The following is a 25,108-nucleotide window of genomic DNA, read 5'->3' as shown; positions in this document are numbered from 1 at the left end:
TTTGGTGGAAGGTGAGATTGCCTGTCCGTAGAGAACCAGCCGTAAACCATCAGGACTGACGCGCTGAATGAGACAGTTACGAGACTCGCATACCTAGGACAGTGGGTTTCTGCTGTTCCCGCCAGCAGCACCGTGTGGATTACGGAATAACCTCTCCGGCCTGCTCTCCTGCCTCTCTGCTTCCCCTCTCCGTCCCCCAGCTCGGCAGCCAGACTGAGCCTGCGGAAACTCCGGTCAGCCCCGGTCACCTGCCTGCAGAGCTCACCTGCCTGCAGAGCTCGGAGGCTGGTGTCGCTCTTTGTCAGCAGCACTCTCCCCGTGGCCCATGATGCGGCGACCGTCGTGCATCATCCAGACCAGGACATTTTTGAGAGTGTGAAGGGGTGCTTAAAGTAATTAAAATTTTCTAGTTTTTGAAATGTTCATTGACCAAGGCACTGGGTGGCTCAGTCAGTTAAGCATCTGCCTTTGGCTCAGGTCATGATCCCAGGGTCCTGGGATTGAGCCCCAAATCGTGCTTTCTGCCTGGCAGGGACCCTGCTGCTCCCTCTGCTCGTGTGTGCGCGCACGCTTTCTCACTCTCTCTGTCTCTCTCAAATAAGTAAATAAAATCTTTTTTAAGAAACAAATAATTTTGGGCGCCTGAGTGGCTCAGTGGGTTAAGCCGCTGCCTTCAGCTCAGGTCATGATCTCAGGGTCCTGGGATCGAGTCCCGCATCGGGCTCTCTGCTCAGCAGGGAGCCCGCTTCCATCTCTCTCTCTCTCTCTCTCTGCCTGCCTCTCCATCTACTTGTGATTTCTCTCTGTCAAATAAATAAATAAAATATTTAAAAAAAAAAAAAAAAAGAAACAAATAATTTTTAGGGGCGCCTGGGTGGCTGAGTGGGTTAAAGCCTCTGCCTTCGGCTCAGTTCATGATCCCGGGGTCCTGGGATCTAGCCCCGCATCGGGCTCTCTGCTCGGCAGAGAGCCTGCTTCACTTCCTCTCTCTCTGCCTGCCTCTGCCTACTTAGGATCTCTGTCTGTCAAATAAATAATAAATAAAATTTTTTTTTTTAAATAAATAAATAAATAAATAAATGATTTTTTTTTAAGTCTAAAAATGTTTATTGACCAGCACTGGTTTTATTATATTGGAGAACCTACAAAATAGTTTATTCAAAAACTACTTCAGAAATATTTCCTTTAGGGACGCCTGGGTGGCTCAGCTGGTTAAGCGGCTGCCTTTGGCTCAGGTCATGATCCCAGCATCCTGGGATCGAGTCCCACATCGGGCTCCTTGCTCAGCCGGGAGCCTGCTTCTCCCTCTGCCTCTGCTTACCACTCTGTCTGCTTGTGCTCACTCTCGCTCCTCTCTCTGACAAATAAATAAATAAAATCTTAAAAAAAAAAAAAAAAAAAAGAAATATTTCCTTTAAAAAATGTACCTATGTATATTAAAGCAAACTTTACGGGCGCCTCGGTGGCTCAGTGGGTTAAAGCCTCTGCCTTCGGCTCAGGTCATGATCCCAGGGTCTTGGGATCGAGCCCCGTGTCAGGCTCTCTGCTCAGCGAGGAACCTGTTTCCCCTCCTCTCTCTCTGCCTGCCTCTCTGCCTACTTGTGATCTCTGTCTGTCAAATAGATAAATAAAAATCTTTTAAAAAATAAAATAAAAAATAAAAATTATCGGGCGCCTGGGTGGCTCAGTGGGTTAAGCCGCTGCCTTCGGCTCAGGTCATGATCTCAGGGTCCTGGGATCGAGTCCCGCATCGGGCTCTCTGCTCGGCAGGGAGCCTGCTTCCCTCTCTCTCTCTCTCTGCCTGCCTCTCCATCTACTTGTGATTTCTCTCTGTCAAATAAATAAATCTTTATAAATAAATAAATAAATAAATAAATAAAAATTATGTTGATTATATGAACATTAAAAGAAGAAGCAGCAGTGGCACCTGGCTGGCTCAGTTGGTAGAGTACACAACTCCTGATCTCAGGGTTGTGAGTTCAAGCCCCACGTTGGGTGTAGAGCCGAGACAGAGGGAAGAAGGAAAGAAGGAGAGAAGCGGGTAGGAAGGAGAATTCTTTTGGGCATACATTTGAATAGTTTTAATCAGCTTATCAGTTACATTTGTCTCTGATATTCTGTGTTCTGGTTATGCATAACCAACCACACCAGAACTCAGTGGCATAAACAATTTGATTTTCTCTCAGGGTCCTGTGGGTTGACCGGCATCAGCTGGACGGTTCTGCTGGGGTCTCCTCATGTGGGTGTAGTCCAGTGGCGGCGGGGTTGTGTTGAAGATGGCGCCTGCGCTCCTGGGCCTCCCACGTGGCTCTCCCCGCCCTGGCTGGCTTGGTCTTCCCTCAGAACATAGCAGTTTCGGGGACGGTGGAGTGTTCTGTTAGCTAGCTTCCCCAGAAAGCACCTCCAGGGGTGCCTGGGTGGCTCAGTGGGCTAAAGCCTCTGCCTTCAGCTCAGGTCATGATCCCGGCGTACTGAGATCGAGCCCCGCGTGGGCTCGCTGCTCAATGGGGAGCCTGCCTCTCTGTCTACTTGTGATCTCTCTATCAAATAAATAAATAAAATCTTTTTTAAAAAAAAAAAGAAAGAAAGCGCCCTCAGAGAGACCTAGAAGAAAACTGCAAGGTGTCCCGTGACCTCGCTCCGAAGGCCACACCAGTCACACCGCTGCACTCTGTCGGACAGGAGCGAGTCTCTGGGGCTGGGCAGAATCAAGGAGAGGGCTCTGCAAGGGTCAGACGCCAGCAAGCGGGGCTCGCGGGGGGGCCTTCTCTGGACCCTCACTCCTGCCTTGTGGCACTGATCGTTTCCCAGAGAAGGTGCCTTCCGTGTGGTGGTCTGTCTTCCGTAACATTGCCTACCATCTTTTTGCTTGTTTGTTTGTTTTTAAGATTTTATTTATTTGAGAGAGAGAGAGCACAAGAACAAGCAGGGGGAGGGGCAGAGGGAGAAGCAGGCTCTCCGCCACACAGGGAGCCCAGTGTAGACTCAGTCCCTGGGCCCTAGGACCACGACTCCAGCCAAAGGCAGACGCTCAACAGACTGAGCCACCCAGGTGCCCCCGTTACCTACCATCTAAATACATTTGTATTTAGTAAATTTGAATTTTTTTTTTTTTTTTAAGATTTATTTATTTGACAGAGAAAGTGGGAGAGGTAATACAAGCAGGGGAAGCAGGAGAGGGAGAAGCAGACTCCCCACTTAGCAGGGAGCCTGATGCGGGGCTCAATCCCCAGACCCTGGGATCATGACCTGAGCCGAAGGCAGCTGCGTAAGAGACTGAGCCACCCAGGCGCCCCTAGTAAATTTGAAATCTTTTTTTTTTTTTTTTTTTTTTTTTTAATTTATTTATTTGACAGAGAAAGAGATCACAAGCAGGCAGGGAGGCAGGCAGAGAGAGGAGGAAGCAGGCTCTCCACAGAGCAGAGAGCCCAATGCGGGGCTCGATCCCAGAATGCCGGGATCATGACCTGAGCCGAAGGCAGAGGCTTTAACCCACTGAGCCACCCAGGCGCCCCGTAAATTTGAAATCTTTAGTATATTTGATTCTTCTCTGTATACTATAGTATTCTTTTTTTTAACTTATTATTTTTCTCACCATAGCACATAAGTTCCCCAGTGTCTACCACCCAGCCACCCCATCTCCCTCATCCCTCCCCTCCAGCAACCCTCAGTTTTTAATCCACAGAGATTAAGAGTTTCTTACGGTTTGTCTCCCTCTCTGGTTTCGTCTTGTTTCATTTTTCCCTCCCTTACCCATGACCCTCTGTCTGGCTTCACCATAGTATTCTTAATTGAGAGTATTTTCTCAATTATAAATTTCAAGTTTGCGGAACATATACTTTGGCTCAAGTATTTTCTTTTTCTTTTTTTTTTTTTTAAAGATTTTATTTATTAATTTGACAGAGAGAAATCACAAGTAGACAGAGAGGCAGCCAGAGAGAGAGAGAGAGGGAAGCAGGCTCTCTGCCGAGCAGAGAGCCCGATGCGGGACTCGATCCCAGGACTCTGAGATCATGACCTGAGCCGAAGGCAGCGGCTTAACCCACTGAGCCACCCAGGCGCCCCTGGCTCAAGTATTTTCATAGGGTATTATCTTTTTGCCTCCATTTAGAATATTTTTGACACTCTTTTTTCAATAAATTGTCTTTTCCTTATGATCTTTCGCCTGCTTCATCAGATTACCGGCCCAGCCACAAAACCACAGGCAGGCCTTTTCAGTTTCATTCCATTCCAAGAGAGACTATACATTTAACTAAAGATGACAGTTCCACCAAAAAAATTCTTAGCAAAAATCAAGATACTCCAGATTGCTCTTAGGGAATTTTGAAATAAACTGTTGGAGCTCTTGTTTTGTTTGTTCAGTTCGTCCTTCCTCAAGAGCTCAATTTCAGAGTGACACGCTTTATTTTTGGTGATTGCAATTTCTTAAATATTTCAAAAGCTAGGGGGTTTATTGTGCCATTTTAAAAAGGAGTTATTTAACTCCTTTTAACTCTCTTCTGGGTGGTAGACACAGAGCCCAGATGTGCCTAATACTCAATTTGTAATACGGACATGCTGTAAATTTTTTTGTTTTCAGAATCAGCTTTGGGGTGTCTGGGTGGCTTAGTGGGTTAAGCGTCTGACTCTTGATCTCAGCTCAGGGTTGATCTCAGGGTCATGAGTTCAAACCCCACACTGGGCACTATACCCAGTATGGAGCCTACTTTTTAAAAAAAATAAATAAATAATGAATCCGCTTCACAGAAAATTATTGTTACTCTGAAGACACAAAAATATTTGTACATTTTGACAGCTTGAGCTTAATTTTCCCAGGTGGATAATCGCAGCTGGTTTTGACAGTCGTGCGTCCATGTGCACGTAACTAATGCTGAGGCTGTTTTTCCTCCGTAGGTTTCTTGCTTTAATAAGACACTTTTACCATCACGCTGTACTTTACCAGAATTGGCATTTGAGTATCACCACAAAAACAGAAGCTTACATTCACACTAGGACTTTTTGACTTTACAGTAACACTTTCTTCTGAGGTTCCCACCCAGTTCCAGCGTGGATGGGGGCAGCTGCAACCAGCAAGAATCCAACTCGGGTCCAGGGGCGCCTGGGTGGCTGAGTCAGCTGAGGCCTTGATCTCAGGGTCTAGACTTCGAGCCCCACGTTGGGCTCCACATGGGTTGTGGAGCCTGCTTTTTAAAAAAAAAAAAAAAAAAAAAAAGTCCGTTCATCTCTGATGCTGTCTGGGACTGCATCAGATTCCACAGATGGAAGGTTCAATCCTACAACACTGCTGCGACACCCCCCCCCACCTCCAATGCCCATCACAGGCCCAAGGCTTCTGACCCAGGGTTGTAGAGGCCAACACCCTCCTTCTCAGATTCCTTCAGTTCACTAGAGGGGCACAAATCAGCAGCCGGTGGGAATACGCAGAGCGAAGGCTGGGAAAAGGTAATGGGTTTGCACACCCTCTCAGACACCCTACTCTCCCTGCACCTGCACTGTCCCCGCCAATCATGAAGCTTGCAGGACCCAGTCCTTTTGGATTTTCTCGGAGACTTCATTGCATAGTCAGACTGACTGGTTTCAACCTCTTGATTCCTCTTCCCTCCCTGGAGGCTGGGGGTAGAACTTGAAGGTTCCAGCCCTCCAGTCACTTAGTTGGTCCTCCTGGCAACCAGCCCCCGGCCTTGGAGGGAGACGAAAAGCCACCTTCATTAACATAACAGAAGACGCATTTATCATCCTTACCGGCAGAAATGTCTGGGGTCGTAGGAGCTGTGAGCCAGGATCCCTACAGATGAAGACCAAATACAAATAAGAAGTACATATTTGGTCACCTGAATGACCGGACATACATTTCTTATAAATCACAGGATTGCATGGTTTGTTGTTTTTTTTGTTTTTGTTTTTGTTTTTTTGGTTTTGTTTGTTGGTCTGTTTAAAGATTTTATTTATTTGACAGAGAGAGATCACAAGTAGGCAGAGAGGAAGGTGGGGGGGCAGGCTCCCTGCTGAGAAGAGAGCCAGTTGCAGGGCTCGATCCCAGGACCCTGAGACCATGACCTGAGCTGAAGACAGAGGCTTAACCCACTGAGCCACCCAGGCGCCCAGTATTGCATGTTTATAATTCAGATCAAACCAGTATTAAGATTCGCTGATTTTCTGTTTGAAGCATCAGGTAACACTGACATAAAATTGGCATCATTAACAGCTGTGAGGTTCTCTTGCTAATAGAACAAACACATAAATAGCTATTGCCTTACCTTTGCTCTGTGCAGTACAATCCTTAGAATGGACAAATGAGTGAAATTAACAGAGCGGAACTGCTGTCCGGTCCACAGTTACCTGGACAGCCCCTGCTGCTCCGGCTCGCTTTGGGGCGTGGTCTTTAATGAAGAGCAGCGGACTACTGACCAAGGCCCTGGAGTTTGTTTAGCCTGTGTAAGACTTGATTTTCGTATGGTCTGAATTAGCGCTGTGGATGGATGATCGATACTGAAAACCGTTTCCGACGAGTTACAAATTCATCAGTTCTCTGAGAAAATGGAAATTGAGTGCTTATTTCGTTGTTGTTAGACATAAACTGTGTTTAATTGTGTTGCTCCCTGAAGAATTTATCAGAAAAGAAAATATTACCCAAAAACACAAACGTCCTACAGATTTACATCAGGAGTTGCACATTTAGCCCACTGCCAGTTTTTATGTGACAAGCTAAGAATTGTTTTTACTTTTTTTTTTTTAACAGTTGAAAAAAATCAAAAGGGGACAGCTGGGTAGCTCAGTGGGTTAAGCATCCGACTCTGGATTTCAGCTCAGGTCTTGATCTCAGGGTCATGAGTTCAAGCCCCACATTGGGCTCCACGTTAGAGGGGTTTTTGTCTGTCTGTCTGTCTGTCTGTCTGTTTGTTTGAGACAAGAAAATTCTATGAAATTCAGATTTCAGGATGAATAAACAGTTTTGCCAGACAGCCAGGGTCAGTCCCTTGCTGGGTAGTTGGGCTGCTTTCCCTTCCAACAGCAGAGTTGAGTTGCGACAGAGACGGTAGGACCCACACCTAAAATAGTTCCTGTGGCCCTTCACAGAAAGTGTCACCTCCAGATGATACCCTTCAGTAGAGGAAAAACACTGCGGCAGGAATATTCAGACTGCCGTCTGCTGCCTTCTGCTGAGGACCGGCCCGTCTCTCTTTCCCACCCTGTTCATAACGCACCTGCGGGTTCCCGCACTCGGCTGCCCACAGCTTCACATATGTCCCAGGCTGAGGCACAGGCCACTTGCCTGCCGTACCAGCCGGGCCACGGCATCTCCTGCTTCTCATACCAGCGGAGACTAGGAGAAGGCAACTGGCTGCGCCACCACACCAGCAAATGTCGGGGCTGGGCTGAGGTGGAGAGAGGCAGTGGCCCCTGACATACCACTAGATGAGACAGTGTCAGAGGCTAAGGATACCAAGGCATGCCTGAGCACCAAACCTGTCTGGCTTCTTAGCTTAAGGCAACTGGTGATGATGCTAATACTCAGTTTAAAAATGAAAACCTAGGGGCGCCAGGGTGGCTCAGTGGGTTAAACCTCTGCCTTCGGCTTAGGTCATGATCTCAGGGTCCTGGGATCGAGCCCCACATCGGGCTCTCTGCTCGGCAGGGAGCCTGCTTCCCTTCCTCCCTCTCTGCCTCTCTCTGCCTACTTGTGATCTGTCTCTCTCTCTCTGTCAAATAAATAAATAAAATCTTTTCTTAAAACTAAATAAATAATGAAAATAAAAATGAAAACCTAGACTAATTGCTAATCCCACTGAAACAGCAGGGTTCAACTGGTCATCTCCTAGATAGCCCCACGCCCCCCGCCCCGCACCATAGCGTCCACAGATCACCCGCACACAATCACCAGAGCCTTCCTGTCTGCCATGTGCCCCTCTGCTCCGGCCCCGTGGCCTCCTCCCTAGTTCCCCGCTCACATCTTTGTTCACGTGTCCCCTTCTTGGGCAGAAGAACACATGCGCCCACGCTGCTTTTGGGGCGATAGAAATGTTCTGTGTCGTGATTGTGGAGGTTGGTTTCGCGAGTCTGCATGTCTATCAGAACTCACCGAAATGGGCACCTCAGGCAGTGCGCTTTCTGTCATTATTTATAAATTCAGCCTCAGTACAGTTTTTTTAAATGGGCTGCAGGGAACCGAATAAAAAATGTGTGTGTGGTCAGATTTTTATATGTGGGGTTAAGATATATGCCCATTTGAGAAATCTTATGATGATAAAAAAAATAATAAACATTGATTTTCTGAGGATGGAGCATTTTATATCAGTCAGCAGATTTTAGCTTCACGTTTCTTGAGAGAATATGGTGTCCCATTTCTCATAGCTTAATTCTCAAATTAATTTTAGAAGGTGAAACAATTTTTCAATCTCCATTCATAATTGATTTTGTTTGCACTTTTTTTTTTTAAGATTTTGTTTATTTATTTGACAGCACAAGCGAGTGGCAAGCACTTCTTGATCTTTGAAGTTACTTTATGTTTTAAAGAGTTTTAAGGGCACCTGGGTGGCTCAGTCAGTTAGATGTCTGCCTTTGGCTTAGGTCATGATTCCAGGGTCCTGGGATCAAGTCCCACATTAGGATCCCTGCTCATGCTCTTTCTTGCGCTCTCAAATAAATAAATAAAATATTTTTTAAAAGAAGGGTTTTAAGGTAGTTTTATAATGTAAAGGTGCTCAGAATCAAACATTAAAATGTTTAATTCATGTGACTCCTATCTAGATGGTTTCTGCATTCACAGCTTAAATCTGGAGGTGATCTATTTGGGCCCTAAATTCATACTGTATGGGTCTTTTTCTTCCCCCAAATTCTTGTCTTCTCATTTGCCTCCCAGCATGACTGGTTTCCTGACCCCAGCGGTCGGTGAAGCTCTGTTGCTGTTTGGCGTGAACTGTGACATTCATGCTCTGTGGGCTGCGTGGTGGAGTCCCGCCCACACCCAGTGTGCTGCCGGCTGCTGGAGTGTAGATTGTCTTTCATTCCACAAATACCACCCCTGCTGCTGACTGCTTGTTTTTCTGCCCCAGGGGACCATCAGTGTTGGCATCGATGCCACTGACCTTTTTGATCGCTATGAGGAGGAGTACGAAGATGTGTCCGGGAGTGGCTTTCCGCAGATCGAAATTAACAAGATGCACATATCCCAGTCCATTGAGGTAAAGCCCAGACTCCCCCCACCGAGTGCAGCGAGGCTCAGGTTAACGAGGCACGGTGCTCCGGGCAGATGCGGTTTTTCTCATCTTTATTTATGAAAGGATGCAATTAGCCACTTAAAAAAAAAAGTAGTTCCAGGCACAACCTTGTTACTGCTTTGCTGATGCGTTAGCAACATGAGTGCCAGGGGGCACTTAGCTTCCAAGGTCGCTGGGCTCCCCCAGCAGAAGTGCAAGTGGTCTGGGAGAAGTAGAGACCAAGGTCAGGAAGATTTGGGATGAGAAAGAAGACCTCCATGGGTGATTCAAAGAACCAGTCTCCATTTTAAGGCACGCTCTGTTGTGTGCAGAAAATACAACATTCAGCTGAACCCAGGGTCACTAAAATGTCATCTTTCTGCACACTGGCAGGGGGTCTGCTGAGGCTCACAGGAGGTCTCTACCTCCTCAACTCTGTTTATTCTCAAGTGCATCAACCCAGAAGATGAAGTCCAAACTGGGAAACTTGCCTGTCTGGCAGAGCTTCCAGGGTTGGCTACTAGGGCCACGGATTCAATCCCTTCCTCGGTGCTGGTGGTGAGCAAGGACTGTAGAGTCCCAGACATGCCACTGTGGGAGGAAAGGCACACGATGAAGCCACTGTGCCATCTGATCCTAAGAACCAGCAATCAGCCCGGTCTTTCCCCTGGAAATTTTGAAATTTTCCCAGGAAAGCTTTTGAAAAACATTATCTTGGTGGCCACATGCAGTTCAGATAGCAAAGTGGGAGAGAAGTGAGCCAGTTGAGGTCCTTGTGCGTCCCTAGACCCTGGAGCTGTGGTCACCTGCACCTTTGGCCATGCACTTGAAGTGTACTCCTTACACTGCTATCCTTGTGCTTTCTCATGCTTTGACTCATTCCTCACCAGCCAATATCATTTCCTAGGCACCCTTGACAGCTACAGACACAGCCATCCTTTCTGGAAGCCTCTCAACCCAGAATGGGAACGGAGGGGGTTCCATAAACTTCGCGCTTAGACGAGTCACTTCTGCAAAGGGATGGGGAGAGGTAAGAGTGTCGACGGGTAGGGTCGTGCTAACCACTGCAGAGCCTGATTTCTGAACCTTTACATTCTAAAAGCCAGCCCTCAGAAAGACCTAGATTGGCCCCATCATTGTACAACAGGATTCCAGATGCCAAACTTGCATCAGGTGACTGTCCCCAAGAGAAAAACGCGTCTCCTACTGGAGCCAGAATCCCCCGTCTGCTGGACAGCCCAGAGGCGGGACAGAGCAGCAAGACTGCCCTTGAGACGCCGACGCACAGAAACACAGCCGCGAGAAACTCCACGTCTCTGTTCCCCTTCAGCAGAGACCTGTAGCTTCTTCCCTTGTCCTGCCCGGTTCGGAAGGCAGGTGCCGCGTCAGTGCTCCCGGCCACTGATGGGCGGCTGTCTCGCAGCCAGCTCTGCTGAGCAAATGGACCTGCGTCAAATTAACATTGAAGAGGTGCCTTGAAAGTCACCCAGACTAGTAAACGAGGCAGCCAGCACTGGCTGGACTTCCCGGGCTGAGCCCAAGACCCCTGAGGACCATCTCCAGTTACCTGTGAGAGCCACGGGCCATGAAGCAGAGCAAGAACACAAGGCAGGGGCCCCCGCTCCAGACCACGGCAGGCGGCTCTGCACGTGGCCGGGCATGGAAGCCAGTCTCCCCTTCTGACTTGAGCGAGGGAGACCATCGGAGGCCAGCAGTGTTTTCCGAAACCTGCCTCCTTTGTATCTGTGGCAACAGCCCTCCATTTGGTGATGGTCCGGATGAGGTCTTGGGAATCTTCCAGGGGCCCTGGTGGCTCAGTCAGTTAAGCATCCAACTCTTGGTCTTACCTCGGGTCTTGATCTCAGAGTCGTGAGATAAAGCCCCACGTTGGGCTCTAAAATCTTCCAACCCCTACTTGGCAAGGGCCAGTGGCATTAAATTAAAAGAAGGAATTATAACCAGAGGTGCCTCACCGAGACCTGGGTTGCTGCTGTGAGAGTAAACACTGCTAACTCTCTCTTTCTCTTTTGAATAGTTAGAATTTGGAGCCGGGGATCTGCAGGGACCTTTATTTGGTCTGAAGCTGTTCCGTAATCTCACCCCAAGATGGTAAATACAGAGAAATCCTCTTTGATGGTCTTTGTGGATTTAGCAGACTAGAACCTGTGTATTTTTTTGGTCAAGGTCATCTGGAGTTACTTCTTCTCTCCTACAAGGTCGTCAGGGGCAAACCTGCGGCGCTGGCAGAGAACCAAGGCAGGGTTCCCGTGGCACAGACGCTGGACTGGTGGGCGCAGGGAGGGGTCATCTGCTGCCTGTCTGCCCCGGGCCCAGCTATTGCTCTGTGGCCCACAGTCTCCTCCTTTATGGGAATGAGGCCCCACCTGTTCACCCAGGGCTGTGAGCACCAGGAGAGTGGAGAGAAAGCACCTTCATGGGGAAGCTGGCCAGTGGCCTGAAATACTGACGAACTTGTGGATCATTTCTTTGTCCCTGAGAATGTGTTTCAAGTACTGGAAAGGGTGTGTATTAAACAGTGGGGCACTGGTGAGACTGCCTGGTCATCGGTGAGATGGGCAGACGCTGGAGAGTCAAGCCCCCCCCCCCGCCGCCCAAGTCCCCTTCGTCTTTGCTGTTGCAGTAACATCCCACTCCTGGACCTGTAACTCGCTGCCCTCCTAGAACCCCAGAGGTGTCCTTCGTTCCCCTGTTGGTAACCCCTGTTGGTTACCTTGTGCGCGCAGCTAAAGGAACTGGGTGAAAGGTAAAATAAAATTCTTCCCCTGGGGGAGAAAGTAAAGGGATCCTGGGAGGAAGTATATGCTGGGAAAGAAAGCTTTTCACTTCCACTCGGATGTGTATCTGCACACCTGCCCGGTCCCGCTGGCCAAGACCAGTCCCTGCTCCAGTCCAGTAGGAAAGGCGAGTTCCCAGGTGGTGGGACACAGGGTATGGAAGGTCATGAGAGAACGGGTGTGGCCTCTGGGACAGGTAGAGACCAAGCTTGTGTACGCACAGGCTGAAAGCAGCAGCGACAGGCGCTCTCAGTCCCGTTGTGGGGGATCGTGCATGCGTGGGTGCGAACACAGCTTCGCAGGCTTCTGCTCCAGGACTCAGGAGTCAGTGGGTCTGGGAGGCGACGAGGATTTGCACTTTTAACCACTTTAGGCTAAGAGTATACACACATGTTGTCCTAATGCACTGGCCCGAGCGCTTGTGTGCGTCAGTCTGTCTCCCCTGGTGCCGCCAGAGAGCACAGAGTCCTACCCTGCTCCCCACACCGGCTGAGTCGGGTGCTCTGGGAGGCCCAGGAGTCTGTATTTATCAAGCACCTAGGTCATTCTTAAGGCCAGATACATTCAGGAGACACTTGACCGAGGGAAAGCTGTTGGCCACTTTATTCTGGCTGAGCCTCAAAGTGCTGAGTGGTGCCCAGGGAGGGAGGTTAGGGCTTGCTGGTCGTCGGCCTTTGGAAATTGAATGTCCTCATCATGCCCAAAGTTCTTGAGACTTGAGAATGCAGATGTATAAACGGGTGCCAGTTGGTGGACATACGGCGTCTGTGCTGGGGGGTGCCCCGATCCTAGGGCCAGGCCATTTGCAAGTCCAGACTAGTGATCACAAGGTTGGGTGGGGTGTAGCACCAGCCCCGAAAAGGCAGACAGCCTGTAGAGTGTTTTCTCTCTTCCCGGGAAGTGCCTGCCTTGCTAATCTCTCTCTCTCCCTCCCTCTCTCGAATTGGTCTCTGTGTGACATGCTGGATAAAAAGACTAAGTCGTTACTACTTGAGGGATCTCAGTCCTTCTATTTTGATTCTCTTAAATGCCACCGTCTGTCTTGAAATTCTAGGGTGACTTTGGCCTCTCTCCTCCCTGCCTGCCTCCCCTGACCCCAGCGTGGCTGAAGCAGAAAAACGCAGCTGGCACCCGGGGTGACTTGAGAGAAATGAGGGAACATTCGGGTTGGGGGCCCCGTGGTGGGGAAGACAAATTTCTTAATTCGTGGAGAGCTGCTGAAGTTTGCAAGAGTGCTGCCATCGGCGCTCTCTCGTTTGTCATTATTTAGTGGCAAAAGTGGCACCCCCAAGCTTAGGAAAGAGAGAAGGAAATCAGACTTTGGCGATCTGGTGAACATTCGGCTGTTTGCTCACCTTTTAACGCTTTGGGTAAAGTGGTGTGAATTCCTTTGTTGTTGACATGAAATACCCCTTTTTAACCAGAAGATGGGGCTGACTGCCTTGGAAACAAACTTCAGATGCCTTTCCGGGCAAGCGGTTCGGGCAAGCGGTTCGCTGTACGAGCTTTCAAGTGCAGGGCCACGGGCAGTCGTGGAGGAAGCTACTGATGCGCCGCCCCCCCCCCCCGCCCGAAACTCTGACATAATTGGTCTGGGGTGGTCTGGGGTGGTCTCTGGGTCAGGGGGCCTTCCGCTTTGCCACACATTAGAATCACCTGGCAAGCTTTGAACACTCCAAGCCCGTACTCAGAACGCCAGGGCCGGGAGCCCAGCATCAGCGTTTTTTAGACCAGCCACATGCTGCCAGTGTGCAGCCTATTCCCCACCCCCCCCCAAGGTGGTTCTGACCTGCAGTAGGGTTGGACCTAGTGGTTTTCGGTAACAGACATTCGGGTGCCTCTTTGGTCGTAGCTCAAGGTGGAATGGGCTGGTGGGCCGTGAACATGAGCAGGGAGAGGCACTAGGAAGACGGCAGCAAGGCCCTCTCTCCATCCCTCCCGCGGAAAGAGGCTCCGTGTCCTGTTTTCCTTGTGGGGCACCAGCTCGGGGCTTCACGGAAGGCAGAGTGCGCTGGGTCTTAGCGTGACAGAGAGGAAGGGGCCAAGAGGAGCCGAGAACCGGGTGTCATCCAGGACCATTTCTGTGTGTGTGTGTCCCCAGCTTTGTGACGACAAACTGTGCTCTGCAGTTTTCGTCTCGTGGCATCCGGCCCGGCCTCACCACCGTCCTAGCCCGGAACCTGGACAAGAACACGGTGGGCTACCTGCAGTGGCGGTGGGGGATCCAGTCGGCCATGAACACGAGCATCGTCCGGGACACCAAGACCAGCCACTTCACTGTGGCCCTGCAGGTGAGGAGGAGCTGCTCCCTCGTGTGCTCCTGACGTGCCTCACCCGAGCCACCCTCCCCGGATCTCAGCGCCGTGGGGCCCGCAGCGGGCTGTCCCGTGCATAAGCGCTCAGGGCTGCTGAGACACTGTCCTCAGGCTTCCAGGGAAGCTGTGTTCCTGTTACGCTAAGCCAACTGGCCCTTTCCCGTCTAGTAGGAGCCCTCAGAATCAGGGTGGGAGAGAGCCTGGGCTGGTGAGTAACCCCAGAGCATTGTCGTGTGCTCGGGTGCCACCATGGTGGGCAGGGACACAGGGCATGAGGGGCCCCACACCTCAAAAGGCAGCTGCTCCCCAGCACCCACCACCAGCTACTGTGTCAGAACATAGGCCCCTGGCCATAGAATGTTCTGTTTCTGTGAGCAGCCAGGAAAGTGCATTCCCCCAGGTGTTAAATATCGGCCCCTAGTAAGTGTTCGCGCCTAGGGTGGGGCCCCGGCCCGAGAGGTCTGCCGCGATGGGCGCTCAGCAGCCGGTGGGACACGGCCCCTCGGCCACTAGCCGTGCCTTCCCTTCTCCCCCTGTCTCCCCAGCTTGGGATCCCTCACTCCTTTGCACTGATCAGCTATCAGCACAAATTCCAGGACGATGACCAGACCCGCGTGAAAGGGTCGCTGAAGTAAGTCCAGGCCAGGGGCTCTCCACGTTGTACACCTTGTGGAGGGGGATCCGACGGCAGGGCCGTGGCCGCAGGACGCCTGCCATTTCTGTGACGTTTCTCGAGCGTTCCTGTGGGAGGTCGTGGGCTGATGGAAGGGCCACACCGCGGCTGGGCTGACTTCGCTCTGCCCGGGCACCGGGGTGTCAGTCCTCATCCACTCCTGGGGCGGTGGGGGGCAAGGGCAGGAAGGGGGACCACGAGAGATGGAGAGCTGCGGGCCCCGCGTGCTCAGGCCTCGCGCTCCCCGCAGGGCCGGCTTCTTCGGGACGGTGGTCGAGTACGGGGCCGAGCGCAAGATCTCCAGGCACAGCATCCTCGGCGCAGCGGTCAGCGTTGGAGTCCCTCAGGGTGTTTCTCTCAAAGTCAAGTAAGTGGAACTGGGTCTTTCTGGCCGAGCGTTCTCCGGCAGCTTGTGGCCCACCCCGGTGAGCGTTAAGGACGAAACCGACTTGGCTTTGTAGTTTTGTTCTTAAAGATGCGGTTGCTTCTGTCTTCAGCGCGTAAGCCAGTGTCAGGGGTCCGGAAGCCCAGTGTTCACTGAGGGTCTGAGGCTCTGCAGTCAGGACCACCCACCGGCCGACTGCATCTCCCTTCCCTGGCACCCCGGGCCAGCCCCACTCACCCACCCAGCGTGTGCGGCGCCTGTTTACCCCCTGCCCCCTGCCCCCTGCCCCCTAGCAGTCGTTCCCATCCGCACAGACCCTCCTCCCCTGCTCCCCTGCTCCCCTGCTCCGGTGGCGCGCCTTCCGGCCTTCTGGCCTCTCCATCCTGTCTCTGTTACCTCACGGGCTGGTTGCTGTGTATGGCGGCGTGGCAGTGGGGCCCGGTCCTTGTCCGTGTAGACGCCCTCCCCAGGTGGGCCCACCCGGCCTGCTGGCTTGAAGCGCCTTCCTGCAGTGACAACGCTCACACAGCTCCGGCCAGGCCTGCCTGTCAGACCTCCAGCCCCTGTATCCCACTTCCTCTTACTCATTGCTGCTTGGATCTCCACCAGCCTCTCAGTTGGCCCCTCGCAACTCTGATGCTTCCAAACCTGCTCTCCCCAGAGCCTCCCTGTGCAGGTCAGGAGAGCCCCGGTCTTCCAGCTGGTCTGTGCAAAACCTGGCAGTTGGTCTTGGTCACTCTTTTTCCATACACCAAAGTTTATGCACCTCAGAACCATCTCAGCTGTCCTCAGAAAGCATCTCCCGCACATGACCGTCCCTCACCCCCTCTGCTCCCACTGTCCGTTCTGAATGACTGCACTGGTCGTCTCCCGACCATTCTCATTCGCCACCTTTTGACCCTGCCCTCCACACTGGCAGAGCCTCTGAACAGAAGTCCGAGTCTGTCGCTCTCTGCTTAAGCCCTCGGTGACTCTCAGCCCCAGGCAAAAGCTGGAGACCTTGAGAACCTGCCTTCTGCTGACCGGCCCCTCCTGCCCCCCTCACTCCACACAGCCAGCCCGGCGCCTCCACGCTGCCCCAGACAACAGCGAGCGCACCCTGTGGCCACACTGTGTGCCTGCTGTTCCTCAGTCCCCAGAAGCCAGCATGGCTGGTTCCTTCGATTCCCTCAGAAGTCACCTGACTGCCAGAAGCATCCCTTGTCACCCCGCAAGAGCAGTAGCCTTCAGTTTGGCCCAGGCAAATCCTTTCCATTTCCCCCGTTTATTCTCCACTGTGCGTCTCCCTCTGATCATTCGTTCACCTCCCCGGCCCTCATCGGAAGCTCTTTTAACTGTCCACTCACTGTGTTCTGTACTGCACTCCTGGAGCCTAGAACGCAGCCTGGCACTTGACAAAGCTCTGTAAGAGGCAGGAGGGAGGAAGAGCTACAAAGACCGGAAGGAAGCAGATCACATCTCTTTGTGATTTGGAGATGAGAGCCAGAGCAGGTCACCAGGACCAGAACGGCACCAGGCCTCTCTCCTCTCAGTGATCTGAAGACCCCTGAGATTTAGTCAAGGACACAGAGAGCAACAGATGGTCCACATTCTGATCCCTTTGATTCCCAAATTGGGACAACTAACAAGACACGGTTTTCTGATTCCGATTCTGTTGTGAAATACTTCTTATATGAAGATATTGCAGGAGGTAATCTGAATTGAATTTTCATCCCAAGAATGCCACTCTCCCTCCTGGGAAGAAGCATCTTCACTCCTGCTCAGGTTCCCGTGTCAGCGGGCTGAACTGTCCAGACTGTATCACTGTATAAACCAAAGGTTTCCAGAAGGCCCTGGAGTTCAGCAATAACATGTGATCTTACTTTGCTAACTTTTCTCTTACGTTCTGCTTATTTGGTGAATCACAGTGGTTTTTGAATGTTAAACCAACCTTATATTCCTGAGGGAAACTCCCCTTGATCGTGACATATAATACTTTTTATGTAGCGCTTGATTTCATTTGCTAATTAATACCTTACTAAGGCTTTTTGTATCTGTGTTTGTAAGGGATGCAGATTATAATTTTCTCTCTTTATTATGTATTTGTCAGATTTTGGGATGAGTTACGGCAGCTTGATAAAATGAGTTAGGAAGCATTCCTTCTTCCTCCCTTTTCTGAAAGGATTTTGTGCAAATGGTTTGTTCTTTTTTGAGAGTGTGCGTGCACAGGCAGGGCCAAGAGCAAAGGGGGAGGAGAGAGTCTCAAGCAGACGCCCCACCGAGCACACAGAGCCCAGCACGGGCTCCATCCTGTTACCCTGAGGTCATGACCTGCGCCGAAATCAAGAGTTGGACACCCAGCCGACTGAGCCACCCAGGCGCCCCAAGAATGGTTTATTCTTCAAGTTTCGTGGAATTCACCAGTGAAATCAGTTGAGACTGAATTTTCTTTATAGGAGGGTTTTTTGGTTTTGTTTTTAGATTTTATTTATTTATTTGGCAGAAAAAAAGAGAGAGCATCCACAAGCAGAGGAAGAAGGAGAAGCCGGCTCCCTGCTGAGAGGGAGCCCGATGTGGGGCTCTATCCCAGGACCCTGGGATCATGACCTGAGCCAAAGACAGAGGTTTAACTGACTGAGTCCCCCAGTGCCCCTGTAGGAGGATTTTTCATAATGGATTCTTTGATAAATATAGGGCTTCTCCAATTTTCTCTTTCATCTTGTGTCAGCTTTGTTATTTTGTGTTTTTCAAGGAATTTGCCCATTTTGACTGTCAGATTGTTCGCATGAAGTTGCTCATAATATGCCCTTACCCTTTTACTGTTGTCTGTGGCAGTCTGTTGATGATCTCTGCCTTCATTACTCATGCTGGTCATTTATGTTCTTTCCCCCTTTTTCTTAACCAGTCTGGATGGGGCACTGGACCTTTCAAAGAACCAGCTTTGGCTTTGTTATGTTCTCTGTTATTTAGCTGTTTTCTATTTCATTGATTTCTGGTCTTTTTTCTTCTTTCTACTACTTCGGTTTCACGTTGCTGCCTTTTCTAGATTTTTAAAGCCCAGCCTTGGGTTATTAATTTAAAACTCTTCTTCTTTTATATTATAAACACTTAAGGCTTTAAACCCAATTTTAGGGGCCCCAGGGTAGCTCAGTAGGTTAAAGCCTCTGCCTTTGGCTCAGGTCATGATCCCAGGGTCTTGGGATCGAGCCCCACATTGGCCTCTCTGCTCAGCGGGGTCATGTTAGCGACCCAGCAGTTGTGTGTGCTTGAGCAGAACGTGCGTTCCACACTTGCTGGGCTTTGGTTCTGTAAATATCAGCAGGTCAGGGTGGTGGACACCATTTACCAGAAACCACAAGTTCTGTGACTTTATTGATTTGGACCTGATTTCTGTCAGTTGCTGAGAAAGTGGTGTTAAAAGTTCCAGCTAAGAGTGTAGAATTCTTTTTCTTCCTTTGCCAGTTGTGGCTTTGTGAAATCCATCTCTGGCAGTGCTCTCTGACTTGAAGTCTGCTTTATTGGGCACCGTACAGCTGCTACGGCTCCTTGTCCTTCTGTGTCTGTGGTTTATCCTTTTCTGTTTACGTTTAACCTGTCTATGTCCACATACACAGGGTGTCTCATAGAATAAATCCATCCATCCAGTTTCTTGCTTTTTAATGGGAGCATTTGTTAGTCCATTAATATTTAATGTAATTGTTGGTACGGTTGAATTTAGGCCTGTTATGATCTGTCTTCTATTCTTCCGTTCTGGTTTCTTGTTCGTCTAACCATCCTTTGTCTTAATGAATATTTCTAACATTCCATTTGGTTTTACCTGTTGACTTTTTGGCTGTACCTCTGCAGCGGGGTTTTTCCCTTTGGGGCTGCTCTAGGGATTATGGGTCATGAACCTTTTATCATCTGCTTAGACTTCATTCATATCACTTCATGTAAAATTCAAGAACCTTGAAAATTTCCGGGGCCATCTCCCCTCCCTCTGTTCTGTATGCTGTACGTGCCATATGCTTTGTAATTACACACATTACAGCCCCCGCAAGAGCATTACAATTCTGGCTTTAAGTAGCTTATATCTGTATTTGTACATACATTTGTGTTAAAGAAATTAAGGGGGGAGTCATGTTTGCCCCCCCCATTTTTTTAACCATTTCCAGTGTTCCTTATTCCTTCCTAAAAATCTGATTTTCCTTCTGATACTCATTTCTTTGGCCCAAAGAACTTCCTTCAGCTTCTTTTTTTCCCCCTTCAGCTTTTCTTAAGTGTAGGTCTATCAGTGATGACCTTTTAGTATTCTTTACCAAGAAAATACCTGTATTTTTTCTTTATTCTGCTTTTATATTTTATTAATTTATATTTTATCTAGATACAACACTTCATTATTATTTTACATTATATTAATCTAAAATAGTTTCCTTGTGGGCACTCCTACCCCAGAACTCAGCAGTTATCATTGCTGTAATTTTTTTTTTTAATTTATTTATTTGACAGAGACAGCAAGAGAGGGAATATGAGCAGGGAGAGTGGGAGAGGGAGAAGCAGGCTTCCTGCTGAGCAGGGAGCCTGACATGGGGCTTGATCCCAGAACCCTGGGATCATGACCTAAGCCAAAGGCAGATGCTTATCAACTGAGCCACCCAGGAGCCCCCATTGCTGTAATTTTTAACATCAAGCTTTATTGATGTAAACTTTACATAAACTAAAATTCATCTGTCTCATTATACAGTCCTAGGAGTTTTGACAATCACATAAGGTTCGACGATCATGTGACCACCATCATCATCAAGATACAGCACATTTCCATTGTCTCCCAAAATTGCCTCCTGGCCTTTGCACAGTCTCCTGGGCCACTGGTCTGTTTTCACTCCCTACATTTTTGCCTTTTTCAGAATGTCACGTAATTGGAATCACACAGCGTGAAGCCTTTTGTGCTTCTTTTTTGAGCATGATGCATTTGAGATACAACCTTACAGCCGCACACGTCAGCAGCGTGTCCCTCATTCCTGTTCTCCGGCATCACCTTGTGTTGATACACCACAGTTTATCGGCTTCTCAGTTTAAAGACATTTCAGTTGTTGGCAGTTTTTAGCGATTACAGATAAAGCCAGTACACATTCACATAGAGGTTTTGGGTGAACCTAAGTTTCCCTTTCTCTTGGGTAAGTACCTAGGAGCCAAATGGGAGGTGTGTGCCCCTGGTTAGGAAGTTACAAAGCTGCTCTTCCACCAGCAGCCTGGAGTGCCCCATGACTCTGCGTCCTCACCAGCCCTTGGTACGCCCGTCTGGCGCTCTCGAGCTGCTTTAGTCAGCGCATGAGTGTGCCCACTGTGGTTCCAATGTGCGTCTCCCTGATGGCCCAGGCGGTGGACATCTTTCCACATGCTTCTTTGCCATCCATATCTTTTTTTGTTAGTGAAGTCTCCCTTCACACCTTTTGTTTTATTGTTGGGTTACCAACAATATTGTTGGGTTGTTTGGTTTCTTACGTTTTGAGTGTTCTTTGTCAATTCTGGTGTTGCTTTTCTTCTGAAGGATATTGTCCCCGAATATAGAATTCAGGGTTAATAGATTTGTGCTTCCAGCGCCTGACGGTGTTACTCTGCTGGCTTCTGGCCTCTCCAGTGGTTGTTTGAATCATCATCCCCCTGAGGGTTATGTCTTTTTTTTTTTCTGGCTACTTAACTTTTTGTTTTGCTGTGGTTTGGGGTTTTGATTTTTTTAGCTTTTTTTTTCCTCAGCAATTTGTTCCTACAATGTACCTCCATGTGTTTTTTGTTGTATTTATGCTGCTTGGGGTTTGCTAAACCCCTCGCATCTGTAAATTTATGTCCACATCAAATTTGGAACTTTGGGACCAGTAGTTATTCAAATCTTAATCCTGCCCCTTTCTCTCCTCTCTGGTGCCCTAATTACTCAAGTCTAAACCTCTTAATATTGTTCCAACAGTTTCCGAGGCCCTGCCCATTTGCCCTCAGTTCTTTTCTCTTTGTTCTTCAGATTGCATAGTTTCTGTTGCCGTGTCTACAAGTTCTCTGACCCTCTCATCTCCTCCAGTCTGCTGTTAAGCCCGTGCAGTGAATACAATCCTTGGGCATAAAGTGGCGCTTTAAAACCCTTATCTGCTCCATCCAGTATCTGTGTCATCTGGGGTTGGTCTTGTTATCTTTTTCCTCTGTTGTGCATCTAGGTATGTAGAGTCGTTTGTCTTATACTTTGGTATTGTGACTAGTACAGTGTAGAGGGTCTGTATTCCAACTGTGCCTAGACTCCCCAAACGTGTTGATTTTTTCTTTTCAGAGGTAATTAACTTTGCCAGAGTTGGACTGTGACCTGGGACTGACGTGTGTGGCAGCAGCTGGAGTAGCACAATTATTTCACCTGTAGCCAAGGCTGCTGATAGACCAGGGATGGGCTAGGGATTTGTGCCACATCTGTACAAAGAACTTGGGGCTCCACATCTCTGATTTCCCTTGTTGGGGGACCCCCACTTCCCAGTTGCTATGGCTGCCTCTCAGTCTGAGCTCTGGGTCTTCAGTCTCTTAGGACTGCAGATTTCTTTTTTTTTTTTTTTTTTTTTTAAGATTTTATTTATTTATTTGACAGAGATCACAAGTAGGCAGAGAGTCAGGCAGAGAGAGAGAGAAGGAAGCAGGCTCCCTGCCGAGCAGAGAGCTCAATGCGGGGCTCGATCCCAGGACCCTGAGATCATGACCTGAGCTGAAGGCAGAGGCTTAACCCAGTGAGCCACCCAGGCACCCCAGGACTGCAGATTTCTTTCCAGTGTTTACCATCGGCGCAGTGGCAGCTAATACTTGCCCTCGGGCTCAGAGCCATTGACACAAACAGGAAACCAGTGCCTTTGTGCGCTCTGGATTCTGAGCCCTCCTGTATACCCTCCTGTAGACCCACCGACCCTGGGAGTCTTTGTTGTTTGTGCTCTGAGTTGACAGTGGCTACCTGTGGGATGACTGGTCCGACAGGAGCTACTGGGCCATTACCCGAAGCAGAACCTCCTTAATCTGCCAGTTTTGGAAATCTTCACGCACTTTTTTCGATGGATAAATTGACGGCGGAGAGGTCTCCCGTCACCAGGACCCTGGGAGGTGCCCACTTCTGTCTTCTAAGGCCACCTTGGACAAGGGGTAGTCCCTGCTTTGACCAGGAGGTTAGCAGGTAGTAGGATCCGACCTAGACGTCGGGCCTAGCAGCTAAATTTGGGAATAGGGACCGGATGGTGTGTAAATTTGGAAACTAGCCGTAACTGGCGTTGTGTGTATCTGCGAGTTCTCCCGCGCTGACATCTCCCCTACCCTGCCCCGGAGACCCAACTCACCGCGGCGTTCTGTTCCGTTCCTGTTTGCAGGTTAAACAGGGCCAGTCAGACTTACTTCTTCCCTATTCACTTGACGGACCAGCTGCTTCCCAGCGCCGTGTTCTACGCCACTGTGGGGCCGCTCGTGGTCTACTTCGCTCTGCACCGTCTGGTCATCAAACCATACCTCAGGGCTCAGAAAGAGAAGTGAGTTCCTAGCATGTCACGGGGACATCAGTACACAACTCTGTGCCTCAGTTTCCTTGTCTTTAAGGTGGAGATGATAATAATAGAACCTGCTCAGAGAGTCAGTACGAAAATGAACTCCTACGCGCGAAGCCCCGGCTCGGCGTCCGGCCCGCAGTAAGCGCTGGGTGGGCGCCAGCTGCGCTCGTGAGCGGCCCTGCTGCGGGCCCCCCTCACTTGTCCCTCCTACTTCCAGAAAGGGCTAGAGCTAGTTTCCAAGATTGTGCAGACAACACAGCATGACCACAGAAACAGGCCCCTGTTCTCTCTGCGACCGTTTCTTTTCCCGGCACCGAGTCCAGCAGCAGGGGCTCGAGTTCGGATACACAGGCGTGCCTTAAGCGCGGTCCTGGAGTCACTGAAACATTCCTTTACGGTGCAGCTTCTCGGGGAAGCTCGGCCGTAGCCCGGCCCACGTGGTGTATGGTCATAGTCCTCAGCGCCCGACGTAGTAGGTCGTGGAGCTCAGAGACGCTCCTCCCTGGGCCCCACTGCGTTTGAATCCGTGGAGTGCGGGGTCCTGCTGCCCCGGGAGGCTTGAGGCCTAGAAGGAGGAGCGTGCGGGCTGGTCTGACGGGACAGGCGTACGCTGCCCGGAGTCCCAGTGCTCGGCTACATAAGAAGAAAGTATATTTTGTACCTAAAGCAGGAAGCCTTCCCCCCACCCCCAGGTGTTCTCTGGGAATCCCAGAGGGGGGCCTCCTCGGTGCTCCCGCCCCCTCCTCCCACCTCTGCCAGGCTGAGAGTCCCCTCGGGTGGGGGGCTGCTTCCCTCCGCCAGGGTCCCGGGGTGGGGGGGAGCCATCTAGGGACAAAAGAACGGGATGCTGCCGAGGCCTGCAAAGAACAGATTTGCTTGCGCCTGGCTCGGAAACATTGTCTGAAGCTCCAGAAGCAGGAGCGCGGCGGCCACTCGCACTGTGCGCCGGGCGCCGGGCCAGCGCAGGGCTCTGTTGCCTCACTCCGCACTAACATGTGGCCTGTGTTTTTCTCGCTTAAGGGAGTTGGAAAAGCAAAGGGAAAGCACAGCCACTGACATTCTGCAGAAGAAACAAGAGGCAGAAGCTGCCGTAAGTGCTGCAGAGACGCGACTCCAAGCACGCCTGCTGGCGGGCCCCTCACCCTGTGCCGGCCGCACGGCGCCCAGCGGGGCTCAGGGAGCGCGGCGCCCTCCGCACGTGGGCCTCGGGCCTCGCTGGGCACCTCAGTCTTTGCAATCCCCATGGGTACAGTACCGGGAACTCTAGGCCCGGCACTAAAGATGAGCTCCAGTTACCCTCAAAAGGCGTCACAAGGCGTTTCTTAGAACGGGAGGGCCCAGTCCCCCTCTCTGCCCTTCCAGTGAACTGTTCTGAGGTGACAGAACAGCAGTGTCCAGGAGAAATGCAGGGGTACCCCTGGGTTCTTTGTGGACAGAGGAGGGGCTAAAACGCACCCTGGCACGGGGCTGCCGCTGAACCAGGAGGCGGGGCCCGGGCCGGACCTGACCGTGGCGCGCCCCCTTGTTCTTTGCAGGTTCGGTTGATGCAGGAATCTGTCCGGAGGATTATCGAGGCGGAGGAGTCCAGAATGGGTGAGAAGGCCTGGCCTCTCTTGGGGCAGGGTGGGCGCTGGGGGCTTCTGTGGTCCGGCAGTGCAGGGGGTGCCCAGCCGAGACCCCCGCCCCTGCTCAGACTGCGCCGGTCCTCAGGGCTCATCATCGTCAACGCCTGGTACGGGAAGTTCGTCAACGACAAGAGCAGGAAGAGCGAGAAGGTGAAGGTGATCGACGTGACCGTGCCCCTGCAGTGCCTGGTCAAGGACTCGAAGCTCATCCTCACAGAGGCCTCGAAGGTACCCCTGGGGCTCGGGCCCGAGAGGCCTGCGGGGGGCGGGGCGGCCTGGTGCCTGGAACAGCCGTTTTGCTGTAGTAGAACCACACATGGCGCCGGCGCCGGCTCTGTGACCCGCTGCCCAGCGCCCCAGTTACATTCGCACCGCAGCTGTTGACATTGTGCGTCCCCTCGGCAAGGATTTTCTGAGCACCCACTGTGTGCCAGGGAGAGCAGCGAACAAAACGTACATCCAGTCTCCATGGAGCTTACGGTCTCCATACTCTGCCTTGTTCTAGAAAGAGTGTGAGATCCATAGCTCGTTGGAAGCTCACACTGGTGCCCAGCGCTGGGCACCGTAAAGGCCAACCAAACCATAGGTTAGTGCGGACCACATA

At 50.7% G+C, this 25,108-nt stretch overlaps 1 protein-coding gene across 2 annotated transcripts in view; it reads left to right on the top strand.

Moving 5' to 3' along the window:
- DNAJC11 (DnaJ heat shock protein family (Hsp40) member C11) overlaps positions 1–25,108 on the top strand; it is a 70,813-nt gene that overhangs the window by 44,446 nt on the left and 1,259 nt on the right. For both annotated transcript variants that reach the window (XM_059138481.1, XM_059138483.1), the window contains exons 5-14: positions 9,054–9,182; positions 10,105–10,227; positions 11,233–11,306; positions 14,094–14,283; positions 14,853–14,938; positions 15,231–15,347; positions 22,706–22,861; positions 23,900–23,969; positions 24,415–24,472; positions 24,590–24,732. In XM_059138481.1, the coding sequence (XP_058994464.1) occupies positions 9,054–9,182; positions 10,105–10,227; positions 11,233–11,306; positions 14,094–14,283; positions 14,853–14,938; positions 15,231–15,347; positions 22,706–22,861; positions 23,900–23,969; positions 24,415–24,472; positions 24,590–24,732 (1,146 nt within the window). The remainder of the gene's footprint in view (positions 1–9,053; positions 9,183–10,104; positions 10,228–11,232; positions 11,307–14,093; positions 14,284–14,852; positions 14,939–15,230; positions 15,348–22,705; positions 22,862–23,899; positions 23,970–24,414; positions 24,473–24,589; positions 24,733–25,108) is intronic.

This window comes from Mustela lutreola, chromosome 10 (assembly GCF_030435805.1).
Source record: "Mustela lutreola isolate mMusLut2 chromosome 10, mMusLut2.pri, whole genome shotgun sequence".
Classification (NCBI taxonomy): Eukaryota; Metazoa; Chordata; class Mammalia; order Carnivora; family Mustelidae; genus Mustela; species Mustela lutreola.
Note: the sequence above shows the minus strand (reverse complement) of the source record. Positions and strands in the feature narration are given on the sequence as shown.